This window comes from Contarinia nasturtii, unplaced genomic scaffold, assembly GCF_009176525.2.
Source record: "Contarinia nasturtii isolate CC-2019 unplaced genomic scaffold, AAFC_CNas_1.1 Cnas_scaffold_285, whole genome shotgun sequence".
NCBI lineage: Eukaryota > Metazoa > Arthropoda > Insecta > Diptera > Cecidomyiidae > Contarinia > Contarinia nasturtii.
Window position 1 is genome coordinate 1,044,005 of NW_022197640.1, and position 21,070 is coordinate 1,065,074.

At 33.3% G+C, this 21,070-nt stretch overlaps 1 protein-coding gene across 2 annotated transcripts in view; it reads left to right on the top strand.

The window, feature by feature from the left end:
- The window catches only part of LOC116337575 (octopamine receptor Oamb), a 90,285-nt gene that overhangs the window by 55,493 nt on the left and 13,722 nt on the right, over positions 1 to 21,070 (top strand). For both annotated transcript variants that reach the window (XM_031762254.1, XM_031762255.1), the window contains exons 4-5: positions 9,135 to 9,374; positions 14,464 to 14,719. In XM_031762254.1, the coding sequence (XP_031618114.1) occupies positions 9,135 to 9,374; positions 14,464 to 14,719 (496 nt within the window). The remainder of the gene's footprint in view (positions 1 to 9,134; positions 9,375 to 14,463; positions 14,720 to 21,070) is intronic.

Sequence of the window (21,070 nt, forward strand, 5' to 3'; positions counted from 1 at the left end):
CTGTCAAGCACCGCTTTCATTCTCGGGCAATCATATATGTTTTGAAGTTTCAACACTATACATACTAGAATTTTCGATCCACCATACAGTAGAACTTTATTTATGTTTAGCTGAAATTCGTAATGAGTTGGTCCATTGACTCTATGCTTTCATATTTTTCAGCTATAATTTGAAATTTTAACATGGAAAACAAGACAAAGAAAAAAGTTCAAATCGAACGGAAGCAAGAGTGCCTAGCATATATATATGTATTCTCAACTGAAACATAAAATGCAACAACCAACAATTAACTGTGAGTTTGAGAAGCTTTTCTTCCGATTGTTCACGCTCACTCAATCTCAAATGTGCATGGTTTACTATTGCATTTCACATTACATGTATATATCCTATTATGGATGTACTTCATTTTGGCTGGATAGCTATGAGAAAACTTATGTGTTACGAATTTTTCCGTTAAGTTGCAGACAAACGGTTTTACATTCAAAACTTGTTGCTTTTCACCATTTACATGTACATTTTGGTGACGAACAAAAACAGAAGTGGGATGTTGAATGTGAGCGAAACCTCTTAAAATGCATCAATGGAATTTTTCGATGAAAAGAGCAAAGTCAAAGTGAAAACACCAAATATAATACACATAGTACACCACAGTAATCAAATTGTAAAGGACGAAAAAAGTGCAACCGAAGCGTTCAAGTATTTTTTAACGAACACGTTTAGAGGAGTAGAGTTTTTTAATATTTGTATCAAAGCTGTATTCACCCCATGTCTTCTGATGGTGGCGACCCAAAGGGAGTACAATTCCAAAATTGTAGAGGGGTAATTTGGTCTCTCAAAAAATAATTCGATGAAGTTAAAAAAGGTCACTTTACTTTTTCGTCTCAAAAATTCTGACAAATCGTAAGAATTCTCCAAACCCCCATTCCTAGTCCCAAATTTCGAATTTCACATGACCGGATATTTGACTATACATCCATTCTATACTAGATTTTTCATTCCACTCGAATGAAAATTGATCACGACTTACTCTCGCACCAAGTATTGGAGGAATATTTAAAATTTATGAAGTACTTTCGATCGTTTTTTTTCTCATACAACTGTTTTCAGACGAAAATATGTTGGCAATCTTTGTTTCTCAACAATTCATATACGGATTCAAATACATGTTGAAATGCTGATAAACAAAATGTGAACGCTAAAAGATGAAAGTAAAATTTGTAGTGATATCATATCAAAATCAGAATAAATACCAAAATCCCTTTTATTCAATTTAATGACTAAAATTATGGGATAAAATCATTTTGAATAAAGCAACAGTGCCTCCGTATTTTTGGCATAGAGGAAATGAAAAAGAATAAGCAAAAGTCTCAAACATATCAACTTAAATTATACTAAGCACTACGAATAAAAAATACACAAAGTCAATTGTACGCTACATTGTCCACAAGATGTATTTGGCTTCGTTACAAAAATCCATTGAGAATGTAAAATCCCTTCGAAATTGATGAAGTCAAACTGAAATTGTTGTTCGTTTGCAAAAGATGGAGGGAAAAAAAATCTACGCGAACAAATAGTAATTGAATTTCTATTTGATGTTATGCTGTTGCTTCTGCTTTGTAAGTGTGTGTGTGTGTGTGAAGGGAGAGTGAGTGGTTGGAAAAGAGAAGACGTGAAAAGAACACGACATACATATCGGGTTACAACGGCATATTTGTTGAATTTGATTGCTCCATCCAAATTCCAACTGTCGATTCTTTTCGCTATGTTCATCGCTGTTGCTTTTTATTTCGTTTTTCTCCTTCTTTCTTGTTTCGGATTGAATGCATTAGACAATAAGATGAGCACAGATGTATTCTGCCCGTTGTAAATAGATGGGATCGACGAAGAACGAAAAGTCATTGTTGTAGTCGCGAAAAGCAATAATAATTCAACACCCATGTAGAGAGTACAATATGAAGATCCGCATATTTATATATAAAGCACCATAAAATTGCTATCAATTTCACAAATGCGTGTTATTATACTCGCATTCATCTTGTATGACAGAGCTTTATTACGGAAGCGCTTGTCGAATTTGGTAGTGCCGACCTTCCTCATTCCATTTTTTTGGCACCGGAGTAACAACAACACACATCAAAGGGAGAGCTAGTACAGTTTGCTATATCTTTTCAAGATACTGCTTTCGAATTGTTACATTTTCAGAAGATCAAAATAAAAAAAAAACACGCAGTGTTGGATTTGACTCGATGAAATGGTTTGTTCAAAGCAGGATATTAGTTTTTACATTCGCTGAACAAAAATAACAACATCTGATGGTGAGAAATTGATTTTAAGTACGTAATCAGCAACAACGAGTCCCATTCGTTTTGCCTCACTGTACTTACCAGAATCGATCATCGCTCCTGCAATTTGCATTGTTGAAAAATGCTATAATTCATTTTGAAATTTCCTTATGCGAATGTCATTTTCTTCTCAATGCTACACATTTTTTGTGTGCTATTAAAATAAATTGCCGTCGTTGCATTATCGATTGAAATTTTGAAGGAAAGTGCCTTTTCTCCATATAATTAGGAATCGATTCCACAAAGATAAAGTAAAAAATTGAGAAAAAGAACGATTTTTACATTGCAATATTGCACAACCCATCAACAAGGAAAGAAACGTTAGTGACATATGACGGACGTCTTTTTTAAAACTATTGTAGAAAGCTTTACTAGTCAGTAGTCAAACATGTTTATAGTCAAAGATTGCAAGTGACATTGCTAAAATTAATAGAAAATATGTGGTTTTGAATTGAAAACAACATGAACACCCAAAGCTAATAAAATGAATGTTATTATATTGTTTTGAAAGAAATGTCAATCGAACCGTCAAAATCATGTTGAATATACTGTGCTGAATAGCTGCTATCATGAAATCTTCAAACCTTTCAAATACACGATGTTATAAAAGAGTGTTGTCACTTGGGTTTTTTTTGGTCACTTGCCAGTAAGCTGTGCGTAAAATGCATGACGAACCCTTTCTTTGAATATGTAAGTGTGTGTATGTGTGTGAATACGAAACATAAATGCGGGCCATCGCTTGCCCTAGTGTCACATCACAAATAAAATAAAGTCTAAAGAATAAGAGAGAAAGAGAGATATATACAACAGAGCATATTGATTAAAAGCAGAAGCTTTTTATTTAATTAAATGAATAATAAGAAGACCATCATTTGCAATTTATATATATAGTTTCCTCTTTATGCTCTTTGGTAATATTGTTGTAAGTGCCATATCGAAATTTCATTTAATTCATTTCGGAGTTATTGTTTTCGTACGTATTCCATTTTACATGCTGTTGCCGATGTGTATCGTTGTCCTTAATTTATGTGTGGCATCTCTTCACCATTTGATGATGACAATGATCAAAAACACAAACATTTTCAATTCAATTTGCAATAGAGTCAACTTGAAAAATATATAGTCTAAAAAAAACTGTTGATTCATACAATTCATATGAACTAAGAGAGTAGCGTCTCAGTAAAATGACTAACATCGTATTCAGCGTGATGATATCAATGTTGTTGTATGTTTATCGGACTCGAATGCAAAAGCTGCCTTCAGCTTTGATAGATTAATATGAATGGGCATTAAATTAGCAGCATTTGTCTGTATTTACCAGAGTTCGCAACGGAGGCGATTTTTCGACTCCGATGTCGACCGACGCCGACCTACGCCGAGACTATTAAATCCGATACCGACCATTCTCCGACTACCTCGGATCGGGTCGGTGGTCGGACTCTTTCCGATTTAATACAACATTTATGTGAACTGATGTTAATGAAAAATGAATGGGTCAGAATAAAAATTCGATTTGTAATTCAAGTCCATAAAAGTGAAACACAGAGTTTTTGTTTACATAGCTTATTTGTTGTATTAGAAAATAAATCATGTAAAAAACTCCATGTTTCACTTTTATAGACGGTGCTCGGTCGGAGTTGCGAACTCTGGTATTTACTTTAAGACAATGAAAAGAGCGTTGTATATTCTAAAACTCATTTCCCTATAAAATGCCGCCTAATCAACATAGTTAATGGAACAAAGAAAACGCTTTTACAAATTAGCAATGGAACACAAATAGTTTTGAAATTGTTTGATTGCATTACATACGCTTCAAATGAGTCTTGAACCCCGAACCCCGAATCCTCGAACCTCCCACACCGCAAGAGCTTTAACTCAATGTTGAAGATAATTTTAACAATTTGTCTTGTGCACACAGGCGCATATTTTCAGCCAGGCCTATTTAATCTAAATAGATGCGTTTGTACACGGCATAATTGTCAATCGAAATTATATAACGCACAAGCCACGTACAGTTAACAGAATACTTTCTGCAACATTTTCGCTATGTACACATTATGCGGGCATCCCAATCAAACGCTGTTGGCATTTTAATCATTGTGCAGAAGAAGGAAATATGTTTAAAATAAAAACGATGTGATCCGAATGCCAATCAATTGCTTGATTTAAGTTAAATGACAACAATATTTGTAATTTTATTTTTATTAAACCACACGTGTATATACCGGTTCCGTACAGGTTTTTTTCATTTTTCTTGCACATTTAAATCAATTTAAGGTCATCAGTCAAATGTTGTCATTTAACTATTGGAGTTTTTTCTGTTTCGTTTATTTGCCATCTGCTGTTAATGAATTTCAGCGTAAATATTTTCAAACATGCGAGAAACGATTAGTAGAAAGATCAATAAATGTTACTATACAAACAGTTCCTCCGAAAATTTATTTCAGATGTATTTGACGCATTTGTTGTGTTCATCATTATCTTGCATTTTCTCAACAGACTGATTTTAATTATTTTCCATTCGAAAATGGAAAACAAATTTTCTTTGAAGTTGTAAACGTTAAACTATTTATTCTTCTTGCCATTCATTTTGTGTTATTTCATTCTCCAATGCACAAAAGACACTCTTGAAAAGAAAATGGAAAGGAAGAAGAGCCACTTAACGCTATTTTAAATAAGCTTATCTATCGTTGTCTTGCCTGCATCGTTTGAGAATAAATGTGCATCTCAGGCGAACAACTGCACAGTAACGAAGCATAAGAAAAGAAAGTGACCAAGTATTGTTGTGTGTGTGTGTGTGTGTGTGAATATTTCATACATGGTTTCATATTCTTTAAATATTTCATTTCAGTTAAAAAAGTTCAACATTCATCTCTCAATTCAAAAAAGGCAACCGAACAGGCAATTCGATAACCAAAATAAATACAAATCGATTTTTGCCAATATGTATGTATCTGTGTCTGTGTGATTTTGTCTGTGTGTCGATGGAAATGTGAAAAGAAAAGTTCGTGCTGTTGGTAAAAAAAGAAAAATGTCCAAATTGAATTCATTATTCATGATAGATAGATATAGGTTTGAGGGTTGTGCAACAGTTTTTTTTTTTTTCAAATAAATCCATGAAAATTGAGAATTAAATTTTCTCGAGGATTTGAAACTTTTTTTTGAAAATTAGAACATTCAAGTTGGATAAAAAGTTTGTTGATTCAAGGAAAAGTGGATCAAAAATTGAAGACCAAAAGCAAACCAAAAGCACACACACACAAAAGCTTTTAAACTAAATAAATCACATGAATGTGTTGTTCAAGTGCAAAAAAAAAACAAAGTTCATGGCATTAGTTTTTTTTTCGATAACCAATCTATAATATTATTTAGAAGTCTGCAACAGCTTGATGGCCACAAAAGTGTATCAAGTGTGTGTGCCGGGCAAACCAAAAAAAAAATTGTCAAAGTCTGAAAGTATGAGACACTGTGGAGAAGTAAAAAAATGTATTTCTCTTTCCATCCATTGTACTTTTTAATCGACATACATTTTGTTCATACATCAAATCAGCACCCAGGTACTTCCTATGTTTTGTTTCTATCTCTCTCCTACTCCATATTCAATAACAATTTATATTGAAGTTAAAATGCAAACGTAAAAAGCCCCGAAAATAATTCACATGGCCATAAATTCAATTTTTGAACCTTTTTAAATTTTAATGAAATCTCGTATTGTTCTATTTATGGGAACGGACATGATCGTTATTTGCCTATTTTCATTCGTTATCCCGGGCTCCCATCCGAGGCGCGCGCGCTTAACCTATTGCAATTTTCAGCCGAAATGTGCGAATTTACCTTTATTTTATGTTTCTATCCTCGCCATTCACAAAAGTGGCATAAGCCAGACCTGCATAGACGCCGCATTTTAAATACTGGTATACTTAAAGGCTGGTATACTTTAAGATATATGAACTCTCTCTCTGTTATTAAATGACTAAAATAGGCCAAGTGTACGCTTCTCGATTTACGCCATTACGCAACACGTACGAATAAATAAGTTATGCGGAAGTCGAAATTAAATTTTGCTATAGAAAAAAAAGAATAACGCGAAAAATTGTCTAGGCAGATGGAATGATGGCGAAATACAACCAACCGTACCGACATTGCGTATATGCTTAGCATAGAAATATATCTTTTTTTCTCTTCAACCAAACGATGTTGAGTTGTCATTCACATGGTGAAAAACTGATATCAAATGCCAGTCTGTTGGACATCTGTCACCATTTACAGATAACGCTAAAATCCAGAGATTGTTTTTGAGACGAGGAGAAAGGGTGAAGAAGAAAATGAAGTATTTTCCTCCTCACATGAAGAGGAGTATCCTCCTCCAGTATCCTCCCAAGCATTCCTCCCTTAAGAGGAACAATCCCTGTTAAAAACATACAAATACTACAGCCGTTTGTAAATTAAACAATATTCCTTGTTAATTCTTGTGGAATGGACACACATTTTCTTACTTATTTCATGTAAATGGTGTTGATGTTCTGCAAAAGGTGTCGGAATTACACATGGTTGGCATACATGTGACACATGAATGGTATAAGTCTTCAAACTGCGTATAGATACTTATGTGTAAATAAGTTATCGTACATATTTTCAACAAAAAAAGAAATTAAAAAGATAAAACATTCAATTTATTTTGTGTAAAATTATCAACTTTGTTGGAATATGTTTGTGCAGTGTAAATAAAGTCAAGAAAGAGAAGTGAATTATATTGCAAAGACTACGTAACATAGACCAATGTTGCACCTAACACCAGTAATCCCGAAAAGCGTTATAACGAAAAAGCCAAAGCACCGTTAGCTGTGAGCAAATTGAAGTAAAGTTAACCTTTGACAGCATCACGGTGATAAATAGATTAAAACAATTTATCAAAGATTTAATTAGGCTTAATAAATAAAATATCACATTTTCAACGCATAAATATGAAACATAAAATTTTTATAATTAAAATGAACATAAACTTAAACACGGTCATGCATTTATGAAAAGTTCAATTTTGCTCGTGAATTTGATGCGGAAAATGGAAAAAAATTAAAAAAATTATCGCATAACACACATACATAGACATAAAGATCGGTGACTGAGTTCAAAACAGGTGTACACAGCATGCTTGCTGCTATATGGTCCCGTGTGCATTAAATGGCGATATCAAACTATTCGGTGTAAAAATGGTAAAACATTTTTGTTTCGTTGTGTATTTGTTTGGAGGTTTCTTATGTATGCTTGCTGACTCTGAAATGTTTGAACAACTCAATATGGCATACTAATTTTCGAATGAAAAAATATACAGCTGACTACCGGTGTGAGTATACACAGTGAGCGAGCGCAAGGTGTGTGCTTTTAGTTGGGAATCAGTTCGTCCATTCGGTTTATTCCAATGTTGAAATTTAATTACATCAAGTTTTCATACAATTTCCACAACGAAATCATCTTATTAATGAAATGATGAATTAGGGATACACGAATCAGAAGGCAAACGTACTGATTTTATTGCTGAGAGACAGTTCACTTTTCCAGTGTACATCTCAAGATTAAATATTTTGCTTTATTTTCTATGTTAACTGAAATGTCTGCGTCCTCTCCACATTTATATTTCAAATCCGGTAAAATATTGTTCGTTTTTGACAGCTTTTCACCGGAATTAACACATTTTCTTAGATACGTTTACACGAATTTAACTCAAATGTCAAGTATATGGCAAGACCTGATTTCATTTTACTTCTTCCACTTTGAAAATGTTTGCAGGCAGAAACTCTTCTCTTACGCGGCAAAAAGCTTTATTTTCAATCTAAATTATTCAAACTTTGCATTTCAACGATTTTATATCGCAATTGTCTACTGAATAGTGAGTCACTCGAAGTTACATACATGCACAGAAGCATGAGATTCCTTTTTTAGAATAATAAAAAAATGCATGTCACACTTTACACCGAAAATATAGTTGAAGAACCCCGTCAAATTTCAATTTCGATAAGCTAGATGAAAAAACTGTGGAAACGCTTGAACTGTTAAAATGATCTGATGATTTCCAATTTCAACTTCAATGGGTATTGTGTTGCGGTCTTCATACATTGTCTAAAAAATTGTATTCGCCTTAATCAACTTTGACATAAGTGTCCGAATAGAAATACAATTCCAACTCATCACATCTACAATTTTCAAAAAAATTTGAGAATAAAATGGCGTTGAGTTCTTAAAGACAATCGAAAGTGTCTTTCTACTTTAAATTGCTCACTCCACAGTGAAAAACGGCAGAAATTACTAGATTTTGGTTCTCTGTGATGAAACTCACCGAATCTTTATATGGGTATCATAAAAAACCAATATAAATGACTTAAGTAACTTGAATCTCCTTATCAGAGTGATGACTGTGTATCGATCCGCCCGCATAGTAAAGTGGTTTAAAAAAAAAAGACTCGCTCTCTTTGTCTAGGCACTTATGCTACATAATATCCAATACATAATTAAATTACAAGAATGCTTCCAACTGAACATGAGAATTTATCGGATTCCATAGGATGTCATATTTTCCAAGGGATGCCTCATATTGTTTCGCAATTTATGAATACGGGGCACGCACGGTTACTCATTGTGGAGCATTTTGAAACTATTACTATACAAAAGCAATCTTTGGTGTTCTAATTAAGATTACCGGAAAAATGTTCATTGAATATTACTTTCATTTGTTCAAATGGATAAATATTTAAAATAAAAAACTGATTAATTTATTTTTTCATGCATATATTTTAGGTGTGGATATTTGGAGATTTGTGGTGTTCAATATGGTTGGCAGTTGATGTATGGATGTGTACTGCTTCGATTCTTAATTTATGTGCCATATCGTTGGATCGATACGTAGCTGTTACACGACCTGTTACTTATCCTAGTATAATGTCAACAAAACGCGCCAAATTATTGGTGGCCGGTGTTTGGGTGTTATCGTTCGTTATTTGTCTGCCCCAATTAGTTGGGCTAACGCAAAACCATAAGGTAAGTTACTAAATATAATATTTTTGCTTAGACCACAATGTATTATTCCGGAAATCTTTTGGTAATTACGTCAAAGCATATCACGTGCATGGTATTAGTTGGCCGTAACGAATGACTGCCGTTTAATGTGGTCTAACTTTCAAAACCACAAACTTTTGTTGTGTTTGTATGACGTTTAAAAGTCTTGTACATTGTTAACACAAAGTACCAACGCTAATCTATAGCGTGACCACGTGTAATACGTTTACAATGAAATACAACGATTTTATCATATTTTAATCAATTCGAATGGAGAATCCCCACCCGCCAAATGAAACTATTACATTATATCCCGTTGAATATAGGCGCAAACACGCACTCCCATAATTTGTGGATATTTACGGATCGATGGCAAACGTTCCATTTCGTGTGTGCTACCATTGATTTGATTGGCATATCATTTTTTCTACCATTTTCTTTTTACCACTTTTTACTTTAAAGATACATCATCTCCGGATACAATAAATTTTAAACGCAAAAAAAATCATGATAACCTTTCATTTTTTGTTCGGTCCGGCAATTTTTTTTTATAAATTTTATTTTCCGCTCTGTGATTGATCCACTTAATTTCAATTTTCAATTTAGCGGCACATATCTTATGAGCTTGTGATTTCATTTTGTGGTAACACACCCGATTAACACCTACGCTCTTGTATTTATCATACATTTAAAATCAATCAAATGGCAATGAAATATTTACCACGATCACCCATCCGTAAATGATAGGTGCGGTTAACAACAGATTCGTAAATATTTTGTAAACATAATATTTATAATCAGTGCGTTGACATCAGCAGATTTGGTTCCAGAATTGATTCAAGAAACATGATATACTACATCATATATTTGTTGTTGTTAGAAATGAAATTACATTCCATGTTCAGATTTTTTAACATTTCGTTTCAATTGACCACTGAACTGAATGCGCCATTTTTATTTGCAACTGGATCCAAACACAAGAAAGAGCTATTGACATGCTGTGCACTACACGATTACTATTTTTTGGTTTTCTTCTCGCATCTGACGAAGAAATGAAATACTTGCAATTTACAGTTTTGCTAAAAAATACGAACACCAAAAATAAGTGACAAACTTTCGTTACGATAAATAATTTGGTTTGTTTTTCAATATATCAGTTTTAACATAACGATGCTTTATGCCACTATGTAAATAACAACGAAAACTTTGATGTAAAATGTGTATCATCATTTTAAATTATGCATAAATGTGATGTATAACACAAGTTCGGTTCGTTTTTCTCTATTTTTTGGGTGCGCCACGAAAAAAGTTCATATAACACCAATTACCAAAGTTTAAATTGAAATTCAATCTCAACTCATTAAAACTATTTGTCTCAACTTATTAAAAGTATTTGCCATGCAAATAATGAAATCAATGGCCTGCCACCGATAAACAAAATGGGAAGAGAAAAAAAGCAGTTGACTTTTATGTGTACTTTTATATATGTTGAACAAGGTGCTAGTGGAATGTCCATCAATCACTGCTGTTGCAAATGATGCATACATTGTACTTTGTCCTTGTCTGTTTTCGTCGTCAAATAAGTGAAAGGCAACATCCACTTCACTCTATTGTTATTTAAAACAAATGATTTTACGACTCGGTCGACTCTTTCAACATCATCGCATTCAAATCCGTTGCATCGCCAAACTTACTCTATAAAATGATGAATGAAAATCTATTGTAGAAATTCTATAGTAGAACATGCGAGTTTGAAGAAAACCATATGAATAATGGACGCTCGTGTGCGTTTTTATGTGCGTTTATGCATATGAGCATTTTCAAACGTTTTAAAGGAAATGTTCTTATCACTTAAATGTGAAATGACGACGAAAAGGAACAGAAAATGCATCCCATTTCATGTTCGCTCTTTATGTGTTATGCCACACACAAAATGGGATAATTAATCATTGCTTGGCTTGACATGTCGTCTTTGTCATTTTTTTATCGCCTCTATAAATTCCAAAGATTCTCTTGAATCTTAACAACAGCTTTGAATGAAAATTTTCCACGAGTGAGTTGTCTGTAAATGTGCCTTTGTATGCTATGTTCCCAATCTAGTGACTATTTTGTTCAATTTAAAGTGATGTGTTTGGTTCAAAATCTTCATCAGTATATCTTACTCGTCATCTAATGATGCTTCCATTTTAACCGAATGATATGGTATACGCAATGATGATTCAACATCAATTCCGTCAAAAAATGCAATCAATTTTACAGAACATGAAAAGTTGCAATTTTTTCGTTGACACACCTGCTTTCATATTTTCATAATTTCGATAACAGCAGCACAAAATAAGGTTAATCATCTGACGACTATGATGATGTTATTTTATTGAAATATTGCCTAGACCCAGAAGTTGGTTTTAATCAGCTTAGTTTCTGAATTTAAAATGCCTGTAAATGTATAAGCATCGTATTCGCATCGTTTAATTTGAAACTCATCTATCCTCAGATTAAACATTTAAGTTTAATCTATTTGATGGAAGTGATTCGAATGCAATGCCATTTTCTAAACGTCACTGCCACTGTATACACTACATTAAAGTCTTTACATTTTATTTACATGCATTTTTTTTCCATCATCATTGATGAAAGCACACAAACACAAAACGGTATGGAATTTCAAACAATTGGTGACGACGATATCACCAACGCCTTGACGGTCGATGCAATAATGCAACTATTAAGTCGATGTGGAAAATGAAGAAAGCGTAATCTGCACGTTAAAAAAAATTGTGACAAAACAGCACATTCCCCAAGCAATACCAGTATGTTCCATGTATCGTATTGCATTTTTGCACATTTTCGCGGTGTTCGTCTCTACTGAATGAAATGTGCAATGAAAAGGATATAAATACGGGTATCCAATTTCACCAGCAGCAACCACGATTACAATTTACACATTTTGTATGCAAAAAAACGGGACTTTTTGTAGTAACAGAGAGAGAGAGAGAGGGAAAAGAGCGACAGAAAAACATTGGTAGATAGAAAATCACCTTTACGTTACGTTCGGCGTTGATTGCAAAATGTGTGTTTGTTGACTCGATAATATAAACGTTCGGCTTTTTTTTACCTCTTATTTCATCTTCTCTCTCTACTTTAATACTGTTCGCACAGTGGCAAACATGTAAACACATGTGTGCGGTCGAAATTGGCTCTATCTCGTCAAATATAGGTCAAGTACCAACTCAAATGCAGCGATTCTTTATTTACATTTTATCATCGTAAACTTCTTTCTTGCGTCTAAATTTGAAAAATGTGTTACAAAAGCAGAATGAGTGTGAGAAGAAGAAGAAAAAACTAACACAAACACATAGCAGGAAGAAAAAAACGAACATGTCCTTGGCTTCTTGGAGGCACTAACAATTTATGCTTCTAGATACATACAAGGCTTATTGTTGCGTTGATGAATTTTGTTGATTTAACAAGCGTTTCGAAGGCAAAAATATTACTTTAGATAACTACTATTCTTCGTTTTGTGAATTATTCATTTAACACGTTCCAGTTTGTTTGCTTTGAAACGCAGAGCATTCACTCTCATAAGTTGTAATTACAAATTAAATGTGGCAAACGATTCAAATAATCAATTCAATCACTAAATTATCTTTAATTATAAGGATCATGATTTTTGGGTACTTTGGATGATTGAAAATTTATTTATTAATTTTGTAATTGAATATGAAATATTACATAAAGTTGGTACCGGTCCTTTTAACACATACATGTTTCCCTTCTATTCGTAGCAATTTTCGTATATGTAGACAGTGTACGACGACACAATTCACTTCCGATCTTAAGATATATAGTTCAAGTCTGTATAAAAAATGGAGTAACATGCTTCCAATGGCACAGAACATTTTTCTCACATTTCTGATAAATTATGTTTTTTCTTTTTTATTGAATGAATACAAATATGACAATCAAATTTATTTTCCCTTTTTCAATCATCGATTTTTGATTGGTTTACAGCAAACGACATTTTACATTGTGTTACTTCCTGAAAAGTGAGCAAATTTTTGGTTCATCTTCACATAAGGGTTCCCGGCAATCGAATCGAACAAGATCAGAAATTATCGATTCTCATGACATATAAGGAGGAAAATATAATAATATTCTTGTTAATGCTTGTATGTTCAATCCTCATGAAGATTTGTCGGTTTAAAGTTAAAAAAAAATTACGTACAGACTGTACGGTATCGTATTTTTAATATATACAACTATTTTGGCCTTAAAATCTCACTATTTTGGACTTTTATCGGAGAATTTTGAGTTCAACAAAATTCATATTGGATTCTAACATTTGACATCATGAAATTACATGAATGTTGGAATCCATTGGAATAATATATTTGCTATAAATTCCCCATGCCGTTGTCTGTATGCAAGAGGATTTGTGAAAGAAAAAACTTTAATCTATTTTTTCAAAAAATGGAGAATGCACGAGTTTAATTCGAAATTGAAAATATTCATATAAATCGACAAGCTATGTACGTATATATATTACAGGGAAATCCGATTAGTTTCTGCATGTACGAGATAAACGGTATGATAACTTGTTAACTCCATGGATATGAAGCGTGAAAAAGTGTTGCAAAAAAACGAAGAAAAGGCTTCGATGATATGTATATAGTCATGAGCGATGCACCTGTGGCAAAATGACGCAGGTGGAAAATTATCCAAAAATTAAATGTCACGCGACAAAAAAGAAAATTCTTATATCATATGTAGTACTAAATCGTTTTTACAGACTCTCGCTTAAAAAGATGGTAAATTGCATTTATTGATTCGATAAAATAATATTGTTAATTTGTATTTCATTTTGATTTAGATGCAAATTACCAATTGCTAAAGTGTTAACTAGAACACTATACAAAACAGTTTGATCCAAACATTTGATATACCAACACGCATTGATTTCCAAATGTTTCCACAAAAATCAATTGAAATTCCACAAGTTTTATGTTATCATATATTTTCCATATTGAATTTCGGTTTTTTTCTTTCTATTTGTGTCGGTATATTATTATAGGTGCAAACGTCACTATCAGTATACTATCAATATGAGAACCACACACTTCTCTCAATGACAACTGAAACACCAGCCCAACAACAAAAACCATGTAAATGGACCTGTGAATTAACAAATGACAGAGGCTATGTCGTTTATTCGGCGCTTGGTTCATTTTATATACCAATGTTTGTAATGCTGTTTTTCTATTGGCGAATTTACCGAGCGGCTGTCAGAACAACGCGTGCCATAAATCAAGGATTCAAAACCACAAAGGGTAAGATTGTACATCACCAGAATAATGATATTTACATATTCACATTTTAACACATTATTATGGAGCCGCTTCTTGATCATCGTACCGAAAACATTTATTCTTTTTATTTTACTTTTTATTTCCACATTTTTTTTCTCGTATTTATCAAAAACACATAACATATAACACCTAATACACACATATCACACATCACAAATCACGTGTGTCACATAAAATAGCGACACACCATCTACGTAGGTTGCTCCATAATTTTTTTTAAAATGGTACTTATAGTGTTGCCCGATGTAAACCATTGTCATATTCGTAAAGTTTGATGTTTTGGTATGTATTCGTGCCCTGAACCTTTTGTCGTACGAACGCTATTTGTATTGTTTACAGTGACTGGTAAACTGCGACTCAACAAAAAAATGAATTTTACACGTGAAGATTTTCGTAAAATGATTTACTACGATTTTCGAAGTAAATTATCTCAACAACAGTGTTTCGATCGACTTCATTTGGCCTTTGGCAATGAAGCACCAACCCTTCAGACAATTTATAACTGGTACCGAGAATTCCGTTGCGGTCGTAGTTCGCTCAAAGACGAGTTTCATACAGGTCGTCCAAAATCGGCTGTTGTGCCACAAAACATCGATGCTGTCAGAAAACTGATTATGGAAGATCGTCATGTGACCTACCGTGAGATTGAGGCATCTTTGGGCATTTCATCCCACAGCATACATACAATTTTGCATGAACATTTAGCCGTAAAAAAGATTTGCTCTCGTTGGATCCCACATAAATTGACCGATGAACAAAAAATGGCTCGTGTGAGTTGGTGTAAAGAAATGCTCAAGAAATTCAATCGTGGTGCTTCAAAAGACGTTAATAAAATCGTCACTGGTGACGAATCGTGGATATATGCCTATGAGCCCGAAACGAAACAGCAGTCGACTGTATGGGTCTTCCAAAATGAAGATAACCCAACGAAAGTTGTTCGAGCAAGAAGCACTTCGAAGCGAATGGTCGCCTGTTTTTTCGGGAGAAGTGGTCATGTGGCAACCGTTCCACTAGAGGATCGTAAGACCGTCAATTCTGATTGGTATACCACCATTTGTTTGCCCGAAGTGTTTGGTGAAATAAGAAAAAACAACCACCGTCGCAAAATAATTCTTCATCACGATAATGCGAGCTCTCACACATCTTTTCAAACTACTCGATTTTTGACCGGTCAAAACATCGAACTGATGGGTCATCCACCGTACAGTCCTGACCTGGCACCCAATGACTTTTTTTTGTTCCCAAGCGTGAAGAAAAAACTACGTGGTCAACGATTTTCGACACCAGAAGAAGCAGTTGAAGCGTTCAAAACACACGTTTTGGAGATATCAGTTTCGGAGTGGCACGAATGCTATGACAAATGGTTTCATCGAATGCAAAAGTGTATCGATCATCTCGGGGAATATTTTGAAAAACAATAAAACCATTTTCGACAAAAAACAACTGTGTTATATATGTTTTTAAAAAAAATTATGGAGCAACCCTCGTAATTTGTAGTGATTCTCGAAAGATTTTCTTTTAATTACATACAAAATTTGTAGAGTACATACACACGCACACAGTAAAACAAACACCTTTTATACCTCAAGCTCCAAGACAAAAGATATTTGTATTCTTTATTTTTTACCAGTTACTATGATGAAAAAAAAAATGCCCCCAGTAAAAAATAACAATCACGAACGGATTGCTTAATTGGAATAAGGTTAAATGTTATAATACCTGCAACAATAAAAAATAACGAAAAACTAAGAAGAAGAAGGGATCCGTTTGCGAATTATTGCTGATTTTATCCGTATTTGATGCATAAAAAACCAATGGAAAAAATAGATTCCACCAAACCAATCGATCCAAATTTGTCCAAGAAAGTGTACTTTTTTGTGCAAACAATCCAATACCTTAGCGAGACTATTCACATTTTATTTCTTTTGTTTTATTTGTTCACATTTCAACTTTTCTCACACATACACTCTCAATATATATCCTTTATTCTATTTGCCTCTATATCTTTTATACACTGTTTTTTGTGCATCTATTCAACCTATTCTTAACCAAGTGAATAGGTGTAGCGGTAATTTGCATATATTCCATGACTTATGATATAACAGTTACAATTTGAAATTGTATAATTAGTGATTGTAATGTAGAATTCAGTGGTTTCTGAAAATGAACATGATAAAAAAAACACACACACACTAAGTCAAAACATATAGAACAATCGAGTTTGCTACGTTTTGAAATACTTTATAAAAATAATGTAATATACACATAATTTTTTTTGGTTACATCCTGATAAAATCCATTAGAATATTTGTGATAACACTTCGTAGCTTCCTGAGCATACTTTTACACTGGCATTGTTTACATTTTGAATTTTGTATGAATATATTTTGCAGTAAAAATAGAACTTGTATTTAATACGATGTAAAAGTGTTGCAATTGTATTGCCAAAGTGAATTCATATGGAGGAGTTTTCGTTGAACGATATAAAACAATATTTTGCACTAACGAAATTACACGACTTATGCATAAAAAATACACTTTATGCTTTCAATAGGGTTTGGCTTAGTATTTATTTGGTAAGATGGATGACATGGATGAGAAATAGAGAAAGAGCAAGAAATTGTCATGCGAAAACCAAAAAAACTAAAATCTTTTGCTAGTTTTGTCAAAACTTATAATCTTTTCCCATTATTTATGTTTATTTTCGTTTTGTTATGCATTTTCCGTTGTTGTGTTTTCTTTTGGTCCATACTTCCTCTTTGCCGTCTCTGACTAGATTCTCCTATTTTGCTTCTATTGCCTTCTTATGCATTGGATTTGAACATTTCATATCATGTTGCATTTGAATTTTCCCAAGCCTTGCTCTTCTTCTGTTCACTTTCTCTCTCTCTCTCTCTCTCTCTCTCTCTGTCTCTCATTCTTTGTTCTTTTAAAACTTTTCCATTTCTACTTCGATGAAAAGTTTTCAGTAGATTATCCATTGAACGTTGGCATTTTTTAATTAGAGCTGCGCAGAATTTTATGCATTGCATATATACACTGATGCCAGAAAGTTTGGGTACTATTGAGAAGCATACAGATACACAGAAAAGTCAATTTTTTCACACAAAAACTCACTGCAAAAATGTCACATAAGACACTGTATAAAATGCAAAACTACGAACGATTATGGAGTTCTAGTCAGCTGTTTGCAACTGAGTAAAAGTCTTTTCACAAGTTGACGGCAGCTATAGATTACACTGAATTCCATCGTGGATCTAGTTATTTGACACTGTCAAATTGACAGTTTAGTCATAATTTCAGTACGTACAAAAAATGCAATTTTCAGAGGGTTCCACATTTGATTACTGAATAAACTAAAAGTCATTTCTGAAAGTTAGTTTCTTCAGGTGAAATATAGTCCATACTTTCCATCTACATTTACTGGCCAACCTTCATGAAAAGACTTTTTCATGGTTCACAACACCTATGAAAAACGGAAATTTGTTTGAAACTCGTTAATTATTATATCTGAACTTTCTGGCGGCAGTGTATATGTATACAAAAACAAAATAAAAAGTGTGAAAATGCAAAAGCAAATATCGAGATAACCAACACCGATAAACCGGCGCTCGTACCCATACACACTGAAATAGCACATGGATAATAAAGCATAGACAACGGCTTGGAAAATATGTCGGTTAAATCGTTGCACATGAATGAATCACACAAAAAAATAACTATTCTTTAAAGTTATTTAAAACTTTACGTATTTATTTATTTTTACGCTCTCTGACTCCACTCGATAAATATTTTCCACACTAATCTCGATGCATTCAAAATGCAAAATAGGTTTACAATTTTTATAATCATAATAACTTATAAGCTATTTTAAATGTTTTTGAACGGTGAGACCGTTGTTTTCGTCGTCGTCGTTTTCATTGTCGACAACATTTATTCTAATGCAGATTTCCGAATATGTTTTATCATCATATTATTGTGGCACAAATTCCAAATGTGAATGTCGTTTTTTCCGTCGTCGTCATTGTTATTGTACACGGTTCAGTTATTATCAGTACCGATAGTTTTGCACAAACTGAACTCCGACTTTTGGCGTTTTCGCTGAACATAGTTTAAATATGTATTTTTCAAGCTCAACTATTCGAAAAAGATAAATGTCTAAAAGTCAGAAGAGTTTTCGGTATGACCTCAAAACAAATTGAATGTTTTTGTATTGGAAATATATTATTCTTCATTCCATCATCACCAAGAACCAAATTAAATCGTTGTGCATCGCACTGCAAATTGTAGTCTGCAATAGAACATGAACCAAGAGAAAGAGGGGGATAGAAAGAGAAAAAAGCTCATTCACTCTCTTTGGATAAAACAAAATCAGTTAAAGTGCAAAGTGAAACTCAATCGATATAACGTCGCTTCATATAATGTATCTATATATATAGTTGAAGAGATAACATTTTTGTGTAAATGTAAATAAAGTTTGGTGGTTGGCTAGTGTCTGTTATCTGAAAAGTTTTTTTTTTAGTTGGCCCTTTGCCATTTCAAATAATGTTAGAAAATATGAACGAGTTTTTTGGGTTAACTTTGGAAAGAAAACAACAAGTACATGAGTATCAACATAAATTTTAAACTGGAGTAACGAAGAAGTATTATTAGAGAGCACGTGAAAGGTATCACAAGAGTAAGAAAATGAAAGTAAATACGTATGATTTGAATTGCATCTCGACCCAAATTGCTTTATACACATATTTCGTTTTGCACCAATCTATGCGAACGCAAATATTTAAGGCCCAATATCAATTTATTTATTTAATCTTAAGATCAAATCAATGTCTTTACTTGATTTACTCTCTCCGTATGTATGAAATATATTCGATGGATTTTATTCAATTCGTGTGATGTGCTACACATGTTTACCATTGAGTAATACATATTTAAGTCCACGTTCGTTTGAAATTCTATCTGTGCTTGTCATATTACTGCATCCGAAATTCAAAAATTATCCTTATTGACCCATCCCAACCGACAAATTTTGTGAAGTTTTCCGTCTTTAGTCCAACTATTTATAGATCAATCTAGCCAAATAACTCACAAATCCACTCGGGATGGATTGATAGATCGACAACTGGTTTCAATTTCTAAATTGAACGCAATCAACTATCATTATCGTTCAATACTCCCGCGCTGTCATTTAAAAACAAACACAAATCCGTCATCAATAATGAATGATATAATTTCAACCGGTAAAACACGCCATCAAAGACTATCGACATTTAATCGTTTTATTATTGATTTTGTGCTTATAACGTTTCTATTACAGTTCAAGCTAATATCGCAAGACATGTCCGTCATTCAATATTTCTTTGATTCGAAATGTTTAAAGTCGTATGGAAGAAAAAGAAGCTCACAATTTATGCGTTCGATTCATCATTCATAGATTAGCTTTTGTACGACATCGACATTTCACATAAATGTATGATAGGAATATTCACAAAAAGAAACCCAATGCAGACAATGATTTTTTTATAAGCACAAATTGTTTTCCATTCAATTGGGAATACGTATATATGTATGTATGTATATGTATATAGATTATGATTGTGCACAATGCCATCGATACAAGAAAACACAAACACACACCCCCGCACACGGAGAAACACAGACATCATCTGCACTATGTGTATATCGGCACATTGAATCAACTAGTAAACGTTATGAAGAAATCAATGTGGCCGAACAAGTATATTACGAATTCGAAAAAGGTCAAAAAGAGGCCACTTCAAAGCAAACGCGACCCACAAACGAGGTGGCATTGAATCTATTTTACTATTCCCAAATAAAAGCGTCACCTTACAATTTTCCCAAATTCAATGCCAATTCAGTGTCAGATAGCAGCATTTTCCTCATTTTAAAAAACACATTGAAAAGCATCTTCAAGCGAATTCAGTATTCTTTTACTTTCTATATTCCACCCCGAAAGCTCAAATATAGTCTGTGATTATTTTCATTTGAAAACTAAATAGGGTTCCGAATCAAATATACGTTTACTTTAAATTGACATTACTGGTAGTAAAAACCATTGCAAATAATAGCATATCAACCAATATACCTTGAGTTTGAGTTTATTTTTACTTTTCCGCACACATAGTGTAAGGTGAAAAGTATTGTAATCGGTCAAAATTTTGAAAACTTCAGAAACATGTTTTCTGGACGTTTCTGAGGTCAGAGAACCCGAATTAGGCCGTTTTGAGCATTGTTTATGTTAATCTGTACGTCGTACGTTGTACGTCGTACGTTGTACGTCGTACGTTGTAC